We start from the raw sequence: 12,339 nt of genomic DNA, 5'->3' as shown, positions 1-12,339 counted from the left end.
TTCAGAAGGAGGATGAGGAATAATAAAATTTATAAATAGAAATGAACATAGGATGAGAGGAGGTAGGGAACAGGACAGTACTCGGACCATTATGCATCAGGTTGGGGTAAGATTTCACAACTGGTTAGGGGGCTATGATCATTGCTTTGCATCGAGCAGATGAACCCGTGAGGCTAAGTCCTTTCTGAGGTCCCGCCCTGACACAGCTGCTGCTTCTCAGGGAGCTTTATGAGGGCAGTTTTCTCAGCCATTATGGATGAAGCTTTCTTTAGAAATCTGTATTTATAGTGGAAATCCTCTGATGATGACAGACTGCATCTGTCTATAGGGCTGTAGTTTGTACACATGTGTGCATGTGCTTGTGTGTACTTTGTGTGGGGAGGGTGGTTAGAGAGGAAAAGGGAGAGAGAGAGAAGTCTGGGTAAAGACTTACCCATGGAAGAGCATGCCAACTCTGGAAAGTTGCTGCTTCTAGTATAACTTTTCTAATTCTACAGAAAATAAAATATGCAATTTACCCCTCTTTTCTACTTGGCTGATTGGGGTACTGTGATAAGGAAGTGACCAATCCTCCTCAAAGCCCCATGAAAGTGAAAATGCCATGTAACACATAAATGACAATTACATCTTGTGTTTTCTATCAGTGAAAATGCAGTTACCATGATATATGATCTCAGTAAATGTTGTGTTTGCTTTCTTTCCAGTAAGGACAGAGCTCCATATATGAAAAGAAATGACCAACATGAGCATAGTGACAACATTCTTCCTCATGGGTCGACCCCATGCATCAGCACTGGACATCTCCCTCTTGGGAATCTTCTTGGTGATTTATGTACTCACTGTGGTGGGGAACCTCCTCATCCTGCTGGTGATCAAGGTGGATTCCCACCTCCACACCCCCATGTACTACTTCCTGACCAACCTGTCCTTCATTGACATGTGGTTCTCCACCGTCACTGTACCCAAAATGCTGATGACCTTGGCATCGCCAGGAGGCAGGGCCATCTCCTTTCCCAGCTGTGTGGCCCAGCTCTACTCTTCCACTTCCTAGGGAGCACCGAGTGTTTCCTCTACACAGTCATGTCCTATGACCTCTACCTGGCCATCAGTCACCCACTCAGGTATGCCAGCATGATGAGTGGGAAGACGTGTGCCCTCCTGGCCACCAGCACGTGGCTCAGTAGCTCTCTGCATTCTGCTGTCCAGACCACACTGTCATTCCATCTGCCCTACCTCGGGCCCAGCCAGATCCAGCATTACTTCTGTATGATTGAATACTGAGTAGCTGTCAAATATGAGTGTGAAATAATAACATTTAGAGACATTAAAAAGTGGGAAGTTTCTTTCTACCACTACTGCAACCATGTCAAGTAACTTCAAAATATACAACACGATAATAAAACTCATCCAGAAATGAGCATTTGAGATATAGAAAGGTATAGAAAGTTGAAAAAATCAGACCTATAAGCAAATCTTAGTAACTATTGTATCATTAAAAATAATGTTCTGTTCTTGAACTTTAAAAGTCATGATTTGAGACTTCTGGTTTCATCTCCAACATGTAAAGAGTTGAAAGCTGTCCCTCGTCTTATTAAAACAAGGCGAATTGGGATACACTGAAAATCAAGGCTTTTCTTGGACCCGTCAGAGAGCTGAGGTCACAGGGCAAACTGGCCTGGGACAGTGATGTGTAATTAACATACAGCAGGTGGCCCATTGTGACCTTGCTCTTCTGTGTTGATTTTAGAATGTGGTCCACCTATGAATGATTGTCAAACTTTGTTACTGATTTCAAATACCCTCATATCACATTGTCTCACGTATGAATATACAGCCAGCAGACAGCCTTTGGAGGAGAACTAAATAGAATTCCTCCCATGTCTCAGCCACTCACAGCTCACTCCATGAGAGCCCTGTGCCTTCTGTTTCTATCTAATGATCTGAAGCGCTATCAGTAGGGCATCTGACCGCCTGACACTTGCCGCACAAATTCCACAATTTTCAAAATTCTACTATGGCTTTCCACGGCCCCTGCTGACTGTGGGTAAACTGGAGGAGTAGAGTGATAACGAGTCTGTAGGGCTTCACCAATGTCTCCTTTGATCTAATATGTATGCACCCTGGTCACTGTGATAATATGGGCATCCAAACACGGGAACCAGAGCCCTCAAAATAATTTGATAGTGATAACTTTGAAAAAGGATAAGACGCTTATTTATACCCATTTTGAAAATGTTATCCCATCCTGACTTTCATTCTCTCAATTGAATGAATGAATGAATGAATAAAATTTCAAAAAATAAAAAAAATAAATAAAAATAAAAAAATTTTTCAAAAAATATTTATTATAAATCACTATCACTCAAACCACTTCTATACATTCATTTAATCCTCATAACAGTATTTTGAGAGAGGGGCATTTTTGAGATGGAAAATTGAGGTACAGGTCACAGAATTATTTCAAAACTAGCTTGAGACAATATTTGCTTTTGTTTGGGGGCAAGTATAGCATTTCCTTTTTTTTCTGATTTGTAAAAGAAATGTAATCCCATGAACAGGTTACTTAAAGATATTTTCATTTTTCTACCTTCCACATAGGAAACATCATTGGCCCTAGCCTGCAGTGTGGGTGTTCCTGTCCTAGACCAGGTTGTAGTTTGGTACAGCTGGATTTCCAAGACTCTAAAAGGGTAGGAGCAGGAGCTCCCTGGGCAGACGACCAGCTGCCTCCAGCTGCGGTAAAAGAATTCAGTGTTGAATGGTTTGGTGCTAACTGTGGACATCTGGTCAGATAGCACAGGAAATCAAGGTCAGAATATGTGGTGGAGACCAATGGCTTCTGTCCTTACCTTCCTCTTGATCTGCCTCACCCAGCCTGGGAAACTGCAGGACCCTGGCAATGTGGCAGTTGTTGGCAGTTCCTGAGAGGAGCATGTCAGCACCACAGCCTGTCCTGACAGACCCACCTGGAGAGTTAAGGAGCTGCTCAGAGCTTAGAGCTCTTTCAGTGTGGGAGCAATGAACATGGTCACGATGTGCCAGGTGGAGGGGATCCACACACAAACACAGATGTGATGGAGAAGGCAGTCACACAGCTGCAACCATGAATCAGTGACTCTGATATTTGCTTCTGTCCTTGGACACTATGCTCAGGAGTATAATTCCCAAGTTGTATACATAAACCTCAAGCAAAAATTTTTTTAAAAAGCATATTACAAAGTTAGGTAGATGACAAAAACAACCCTGGTGTCTGAGTTCCAAGCAGAATACAGAATTTTTAAGAAGGCAAAACAATGTTATATGTCAATTGTAGCTCAACAAAATGAAATGAAAGATAGAGAAAAAATTCACAGAGAAAAATTTGATAGACCAAAACTTAGGCAAGTTCATCATCAATAAATTTTAATTCTGATTTTTAAAAATTCCTCAGACAAACCTGTGAAACAAATATTTCTGAGTGGGTGGTTTTGAAGAAATAACACCTATTCTCCTGAAGCTGTTTCAAAAAATTGAAGCAGAAGGAAAACTTCCAGACTCTTTCTATGAAGCCAGCATTACCCTGATCCCCAAACCAGGCAAAGACCCTACCAAAAAGGAGAATTTCAGACCAATATCACTGATGAATATGGATGCTAAGATTCTCAACAAGATCCTAGCAAACAGGATCCAACAGCACATTAAAAAGATTATCCACCATGGCCAGGTGGGATTCATTCCTGGGCTACAAGGATGGTTCAACATTCGCAAATCAATCAATGTGATAGAACAAATTAATAAGAAAAGAGAGAAGAACCACATGGTCCTCTCAATTGATGCAGAAAAAGCATTTGACAAAATCCAGCATCCGCTCCTGATTAAAACGCTTCAAAGTATAGGGATAGAGGGAACATTCCTGAACTTCATCAAATCTATCTATGAAAAACCCAAAGCAAATATCATCCTCAGTGGGAAAAAGCTTGCAGCCTTCCCGTTGAGATCAGGAACACGACAAGGATGCCCACTCTCACCATTCTTGTTCAACATAGCATTAGAAGTCCTAGCAACAGCAATCAGACAACAAAGAGAAATAAAAGGTATCCAAATTGGCAATGAAGAAGTCAAACTCTCTCTCTTCGCAGATGACATGATTCGTTATATGGAAAACCCAAAAGACTCCACCCCCAAACTACTAGAACTCATACAGCAATTCAGTAACATGGCAGGATACAAAGTCAATGTACAGAAATCAGTGGCTTTCTTATACACTAACAATGAAAATACAGAAAGGGAAATTAGAGAATCAATTCCATTTACTATAGCACCAAGAACCATAAGATACCTGGGAATAAACCTAACCAAAGAGGTAAAGGATCTGTACTCGAGGAACTACAGAACACTCATGAAAGAACATTTAACACTGAGAACTACACATGTATATGTTGCGCCTTGGTGACTGAATTATATTAGTATTTTTTTAGAAAAATTATGATATCTACTTTCCAGTGTTTATTTGCTCTGGGAAAATGTTACTATGTGTATAAGCTTCCATAGAGCTTTCTTCACTTCCTTGTTCCTCAGAGTGTACACCACAGGGTTTAGAAGGGGTGTCAGCACCGTGTAGAAAACTGCCACAACCCCATCCACAGCATCCCGGGATCCTGGCCTCAGGTAAATGAAAACACAGGGAACAAAGAAACAAAGGACCACAATGCAGTGGGAGGCACAGGTCTGAAAGGCTCTGTGTCTCCCTTCTGAGGTGCGGATCTTCAGGATGGACCAGACGATGGACACATAGGACAGCACTATCAGGAGAAAGCAGCCCAAGGCCACTACCCCGATATTGACAAAGATCACCATCTCATTGACAGAGGTGTCTGCACAGGCCAGCTTGAGGATGGGAGGGGCATCACAGAAGTAATGCTGGATCTGACTGGGCCCACAGTAGGGCAAACGGAATGTCAGTGTGGTCTGGACAGCAGAGTGCAGAGAGCCACTGAGCCACGTGCTGGTGGCCAGGAGGGCACACGTCCTCCCACTCATCATTCTGGCATACCTGAGTGGGTGACTGATGGCCAGGTAGCGGTCATAGGACATGACTGTGTAGAGGAAACACTCGGTGCTCCCCAGGAAGTGGAAGGAGTAGAGCTGGGCCACGCAGCTCAGAAAAGAGATGGCCCTGCCTCCTGGCGATACCAAGGTCATCAGCATTTTGGGCACAGTGACGGTGGAGAACCACATGTCAATGAAGGACAGGTTGGTCAGGAAGAAGTACATGGGGGTGTGGAGGTGGGAATCCACCTTGATCACCAGCAGGATGAGGAGGTTCCCCACCACAGTGAGTACATAAATCACCAAGAAGATTCCCAAGATGGGAATGTCCATTGCTGGAGCATGGGGAAGACCCATGAGGAAGAACGTTGTGACGAGGCTCACGTTTGTCATTTTCCACGCCTTTGGTACCTCTCCCTATGGGAATAGAGAGAGCACCTAGCATTTAATTGAAAACTGAAAACCCATTTTCATGTGTCAACTTCATCATCCCTGGCAGATAATGCAAGAGTTATACTCAACTTGCTTCATCATCATCCTCTCTTTCTCTCTCTTTTTCTCTCTCTGTCTCTTGCACACCCACAAACACATGCACACACCAATGAGGCACACACAGATCTATGCAGCATAAAGCCATAGAAATCCATTGTATAACTTCTGGTTATGTGTCATAAATGATGACGAATTTAGCAACACAAAACAATGCAAATTTCCATTCTTACAGTGTTTGAGTCAGGTGAGCTGGGTGTTCTGCTCAAGGCTGAAATCAGGATGTCATCTGAGTCTGGAATTTCATCTGAGGCTTGGGACTGAGGTGTTTGGCTTTCTAGCTGTTAGTAGGAATCTTCGCCCTCAGCTGTAGAGCCCACCCCCAGGTCCTAACCCCCCCGCCATCTGATACCATGGCAGCTTACTGCTTCAAGGCCAGTAGAAGAAATTGTCTCCAGTTTTCTGTGACAAAGTGTGATGTAACAAAATGCATCACAAGTGATATCCCGTCACAGTCTCAGGTCTCGCTCGCACCCAAGGGGAGGTGATTTATCAAGGAGTGTTTACCAGGGGGCAGCAATCAGGGGGACCTCTTGGAACTCTATTTTCTCTCCAGCGTTTATGTGGAAACTTAAGAACCAAGAATTTAATTGCTGATAGGGCTGCACACTTCAAAAGTCTACAGCATAGCTGAATAATTCTCTGGGGTCCTCATAGGTAACTCAGCAGTAGTAATATCAGCTGAGACATTATAAGTATTAAATAAGACAGTAGATTTGAAGTCCCTAATAAAGTGTCTGGCACTTGATAGCTGCTCAACAAATGATAATGAATCATACAAAATTGCCTTGTGATACAGAACCGGCTTCGTATCTGTATCTACCAATATCTATCTATGTACCAATCTACCAGAGTGGGGGAATGAGAGGGAGAATAAATTGTCTTTGTGTCATAGAAACATCTCAATTTCAAAACTAGACCTTTTTTAAAGATTTTATTTATTTATTTGACTAACAGAGATCACAAGGAGTCAGAGAGGGCGGCAGGAGGTGGGGGAAGCAGGCTCCCCACTGAGCAGAGAGCCCAATGCAGGGCTCAATCCCAAGACCCTGGGATCATAACCTGAGCCAAAGGCAGAGGCTTTAACCCAGTGAACCACCCAGGCACCCCTCAAAACTAGATCTTTGAGGAAGGGTTCATCACTGGTATTTGACTGATGTCTCACTACAGCCATCACCAGCTTATAAAGGGAGTTCCCTCAGGGGAGTTTGAGAAACTCAATGCTGTGACATGATTCCTGCAATCTTCTGTCTGATCCAGAAAATACCAAGCCTTGTACACTGTTGGCTCCATACTCTGTTTACAATAGGCTATCCTTTATGAGGTTCTAGGAACATATAATTTATACCTGTTCTCCCAAACATAATCCACTGACAGTTTTCTAACATATAACCTTCTGTCACAAATATCTAGATATTTAGATGAACATGGCTTTGTTAGAGATAATATCCCTCTCTCCATCTTCCACTCTCATACTCATAAATTCAGGCAATGCCCTTATAGGAGAAGACATCTCCATCAAGGATATGGCTCTTATTTAAGACCTACTACCTGAGACAGGAAGAACAGAACCAACACCAGAGGAAAGGATGTTGCCAGCTTGATGTAAAGAAATGTCAAGAAAAGGCAGGCTGAATTGATTTTTAATCCAAATTAGCTTTGAGTTCAGAATTGTTGTTAATTATTCCTTTTTTTTAAGATTTTATTTATTTATTTATTTATTTATTTATTTGACAGAGGGAAAGATCACAAGCAGGCAGAGAGAAAGGGGGAAGGAGGCTCCCTGCTGAGCAGAGAGCCCGATGCGGGACTTGATCCCAGGACTCCAAGACCATGACCCAAACCGAAGGCAGAGATTTAACCCACTGAGCCACCCAGGTGCCCTATTAATTATTCTTTGAGGGATGACTATGAAACTGGCTCCACAATATGAGAGAAGCCAGGATCTCTGATCCCAGCAAAGCTTAGACAAAATGTTTCCCATGTCTAGACAATGTGGCTTAAGCTACATCTAAACTGTAATTTTTATGGGTGAAGGAGGCTTAAGCTACATCTAAACTGTAATTTTTATGGGTGAAGGAGAGTGGGAGGTTCAGGTTTCCAGGTATGGAATGAATAAGCCATGGGAGTAAAGGCACAGGATAGGAAATAGAATCAATGGTAATGTCACAGTGTTGTATGGTGACAGATTGTAGCTTCCCTTGTGGTAAGCAGAGCATAAAGTACAGAGAAGCTGAGTCAGTATATTATATACCTGAAAATAGTGCAACAATGTATCAACTACACACAAAAAGATTTTGAAATCATATTTTTCAAATAAGAGAATAAATAACAGAGACAGAATTATCATAATCATAGCTGTATGGATATCAGAATTGAAATAATGATACAAATAATGATACAAATAGGTATCTGACATTGCTATTTTACCATTGGGATCCCATATCCAGGATATCTTCGTATTCAGATTAATTGAAATATGAGCCCTTTTCATCAGATAAATTGCAAAGTAGACTAAGATTTAACACAGGACTATCAATTATGGTGTCACTCTGTGTGTGTGTGTGTGTGTGTGTGTGTCTGTGTAGCGAGGAGAAAAAGACAGATGGAGACAGAAAGACTTAGTAACATAATGTAGAGGCATGTCTAACAATGCCCAAGCATCTTACCTCCCAGGGGAAGTTCAAAAAGGAAAGCAGGAAGACTAAGAGAAATCTACCATTTTAAGAACTCACCTTACAGTATGTGATTCATTTTAATATAAAACTCAGCTGGTTTTTTTTCTTCCAATTTTTTACTATCATTGTCAAGGCAGTAGTTTGCAAGTTATCACTCAAAGAACAGATATATCTATGATTCTTTGGTGAGAGTGGCTCATTTCTATCCAAGGACTCAAATAGTTGAAGTTCAGGGAATGAAAGGAAGATGGCTAGATGGATAGAAGCTTAACTTGATTTGGTGACCCAGGGGAAGGATTCCTCTTGAGTCTTCAGGTTCCTTGATGAGCAGAAAAACAAGAGCAAGAGACTAATGAAAGGTTTTTAATAATCATGCATAGATGTCCCATTGTGTTTGCTTTTTGAACCCTCCTGAGAAAATTTCATGTCTTTCTGAAACTTGTATTTATACCTAAGAGGAAGGAAGGGAGACCTAATTACCCTGTTCCCTCAACAGTGATGCAGATAAAGACACAACTATGGGCTCTCAACTTAAACTTGTCCAGAATCCATACATAGTCACCACCTGTCCCCACTCTCCATCTCAAGGCAACTCTCTCTTCCACTACTTTTTTAAGCTGAGTTTAAAATACCTAAATTCCTAAAACTTTTTTGTTGCTTAGAGTTTTAGAGTGACTCTGCATAAGAAATACCTAAGGATACATAACTATTTCCCAGCTGTATACATAATAGGTTGCATTGCTCTCATAACTTCTATGGTCTTATAAGCAAGTATAAACACTTGATATATTAAAGTTGTTCTTAATTTGTAAATAAGCTTTTCATGAACAGTATTGATTTCTTTGTTTTGAGGAAATAGTCTTTTCTTATTGGTTTGTCAGGACATTTACTAATTAAGGTAACTAATTCCAGTTACTAATATCAATATTTATTGCTGACTTGGATGAAGAAGAAAGCTTCCTCGCACATAGTGTTTGTACAAATGTATGCAGTTACAGAGCCTTCTTTAGGAAAGCAATAGGACAGTAGTTGAAGTTAAGAATACATATACACTTAATTCCGGTAATTCAATTCAGGAATCTATTCATGATTATAAAAGCACCAGTCATAAGTGTCTTTATTCAAACATGTGCTTTGGGGAGCCTTGCTGGCTCAGTCGGATGAGTCTGTGACACTTGATCTGGGGTCATGAGTTCAAGCCGCATGTTGGGTGTAGAGATTAAAATAATATAAATAAATAAATACATAAATAAATACATAAATGAATGAAGTCTGTGTTCATACATGGTTTCTAGTGACAAAACAACTGAAAAGCAAGTGAATATTGTTACAGAGAGGGTTTAAATATCCTTACAGAGAAAGGGTTGAATAAATCATCGTGCTGCTACATCATGAAATATTAAGCAGTTATAACTGCACCAGTTAACTCTGAGTGGCTTTTGCAGGATATTTTCTTTAATGCACAGAAGTGATGTTAGCCTTGTGCCATCTTTATAAAGAAAACAATGACAATTTGTACATTGTAGGAGTATAGATTAAGGAGAAGAAGGATAAAAATGAGATTATTAAATCTACAGTTGAGAGGTAGTATTGAAAAAAGGACAAAAAAATTAAAGATGAGAACAGAAGTATAGCATATATGATATAAACTGGTCGATTTAAATTATACACCTTTGTTATATGCCTAAAGAAACCAGAAAATTAAAGATTTGGATATTGATCTATTGACTTGCATTGATGTCCACAATAGCTTAAAAAAAAAAGTTAGCTAAACAAAAATTTACATGTCAGTGGAAACACGTTTCCCCCATACACACACACACACACACACACACACACACACACTCATGTAACAAAGCCCTAGAAAAACCAATGAATCAAACTTGGAGGAGGAACAGGAAACAGGAACAGGCAGAATTATTGCAAAATCATGCCTAATATGTGACGACGGCCCACTGACATTTCATGGAGGGCTCCAGTCCACAGCGGCTTACTATCACCCCAGGCATGAACCCCTTACCACCCTGCAGGATGCTGTCACCCTGCCTTTCCAATCTCTGTGTTGTTAACCCTGTCATGGCCATCCTCTGAATCATCCTCTCTCTCATGTGCCTTTTACTGCCCTTGCTTCTGACCCAAAGTCTAAGTTGACATAGCGATTGCTCAAGTCTAGATCCCATGTCTGTGTCCCTATTTGCTGGAGGGAATGGGAAAGCATCTGGTACTGCTGTTTCTATAGCAAAATGCAGCCCCAATTACAGGAAGAGGGCTTAAATGAGACACAGCCAACCTGTGAACAAATAAGTATGCCAGTAAAGATCCATGGCTGTGCACTGCAATGACTGCACACCATCTTTATACATCCTTCCCTGCCTACTTACACACACACGATGTCAGCACCAACTACAGCATGACTGTATGCCTCGTGTCACTCCCTTCACACACGGAGCCGTTCTGAAAAATCCCCATTTATTCCATCCAGATCCAACTCTATCATTGGTTCTGAGGCAAGTCTAGTTCAACATCGTGTGCCCTATGGACAAAACAGTAAAATTACCATGAACACATCCTAGATATAATAATGGACTGAATGGGGGGAGGAAAATAAAATATGGAAACACACACATACCAAAGCAATGTAGAAATACATGTCAAAGGTACAAGACTTATTTTGCAACTCGTTATGAGGGAATAGCTGACATTAAGGACTTCTGTCTTCTTCCTCACATTGTCTCATCAGGACACTCAGCATGTCAGTGTCGTCAATGGGATGAATCACAACATTGTTTCTGCAAGACAAAACACTTACTGATCTTGCCAATTTATGCTGTACTCTTATGATTAATTTTTACATCTAGATGTAGTTATATGCAGGAATTCTCATAGAATTACCTGGATTCACTGTCTGGGTAAGGAAGAGGGCAGAGTAGAAAAATTACTGCCTTGTATGTTAGTGCAAGTATTTTTTCAGCAAGGGGATAAAAACCTGTAATTTGACAGTTTTGTGTTGTATGACAGCCAGATACTTTTCATCACTTAATGTGCCAAGGAAATGAAACCTTGGAGAGCTCCCCCTCACCGTGGAAGTAGGGACACCAGAGGAAGTCAAGTCCTTTACCCTATGTCAGTCTGTCACATAAATCTTTTGAACTACTTGTTTAGTATTTCAGGAGTAAATGAAATAAAAAGAAACTTGAACACAGTATGAGCTGACATTGCTGAACATTGTCAAATTGGACCAGATTTGTGGACTAGCTTAACTCACCGCAAGGCAACTAGATGGCCAGAAATGTCACCGAGGTGGCAGTTTTTTCTGTAGGCTCGACTCCCACAATGCAGTTCACATATGAATTTCTAGGGCATCTGGGCTATGTTCTATTTCCCACACACCAGCTCCTATTAGCATGATGTCACCAGTATAGTCAACACATAATACCCGGTGTGTTCATGGGTGGGCAAGTCACTACAGATAAATCATTACACAAAAAGAAAGATCCAAAATTGTACCTGTCACATATGTGATAAAAATTAGCTTTGAATAAATAAAATTGTGGTGTAGAAAAATTCTCTTTAAAAGACAAATATTCCTGGGCGCCTGGGTGGCTCAGTGGGTTAAAGCCTCTGCCTTTGGCTCAGGTCATGATCCCAGGGTCCTGGGATCAAGCCCCACATCGGACTCTCTGCTCCGTGGGGAGCCTGCTTCCTCCTCTCTCTCTCTGCCTGCCTCTCTGCCTACTTGTGATCTCTGTCTGTCAAATATATAAATAAAATCTTTTTAAAAAATAAAAAAATAAAAGACAAATATTCCTGGCGATTCACAGACCTGTACCCCTAGGGCTAATAATATATTATATGTTAATAATAAATAAATAAATAGCTAAATAAAAGACAAATATTTCATTGCTTTTTATGACTGAGATATATATATATATATATATATATATATATATATATCACATCTTTTTCTATTCATCAGTCAATGGACATTTGGGCTCTTTCCATAATTTGGTTATTTTTGATAATGCTATTAAAAATATCGGGATACATGTGCCCCTTTGAATCAGTATTTTTATATCCTCTGGGT

The 12,339-nt window shown here is 40.7% G+C and overlaps 1 protein-coding gene and 1 pseudogene across 1 annotated transcript; one reads left to right on the top strand and one right to left on the bottom strand.

Annotated features, from left to right (window-relative positions):
• Positions 1-733: 733 nt before the first annotated feature.
• LOC116874328 lies at positions 734-1,281 on the top strand (annotated as a pseudogene).
• A 3,204-nt stretch (positions 1,282-4,485) lies between these two features.
• LOC116874366 (olfactory receptor 10G9) lies at positions 4,486-5,421 on the bottom strand. The gene has a single exon (XM_032869030.1). It carries the CDS (start codon positions 5,419-5,421, stop codon positions 4,486-4,488), a length of 936 nt encoding a protein of 311 aa, XP_032724921.1.
• Positions 5,422-12,339: the final 6,918 nt, after the last annotated feature.

Source organism: Lontra canadensis, unplaced genomic scaffold (assembly GCF_010015895.1).
Source record: "Lontra canadensis isolate GAN:19392208 unplaced genomic scaffold, GSC_riverotter_1.0 scaffold36, whole genome shotgun sequence".
In the NCBI taxonomy this organism is placed as follows: domain Eukaryota; kingdom Metazoa; phylum Chordata; class Mammalia; order Carnivora; family Mustelidae; genus Lontra; species Lontra canadensis.
The sequence above is the reverse complement of the archived record's forward strand: the minus strand, read 5'-3'. Positions and strand labels throughout refer to the sequence as shown.

Coding starts and splice junctions, on each gene's coding strand:
- LOC116874366 (XM_032869030.1), bottom strand. CDS start 5,421: ATGACAAACGTGAGCCTCGTCACAACGTTCTTCCTCATGGGTCTTCCC.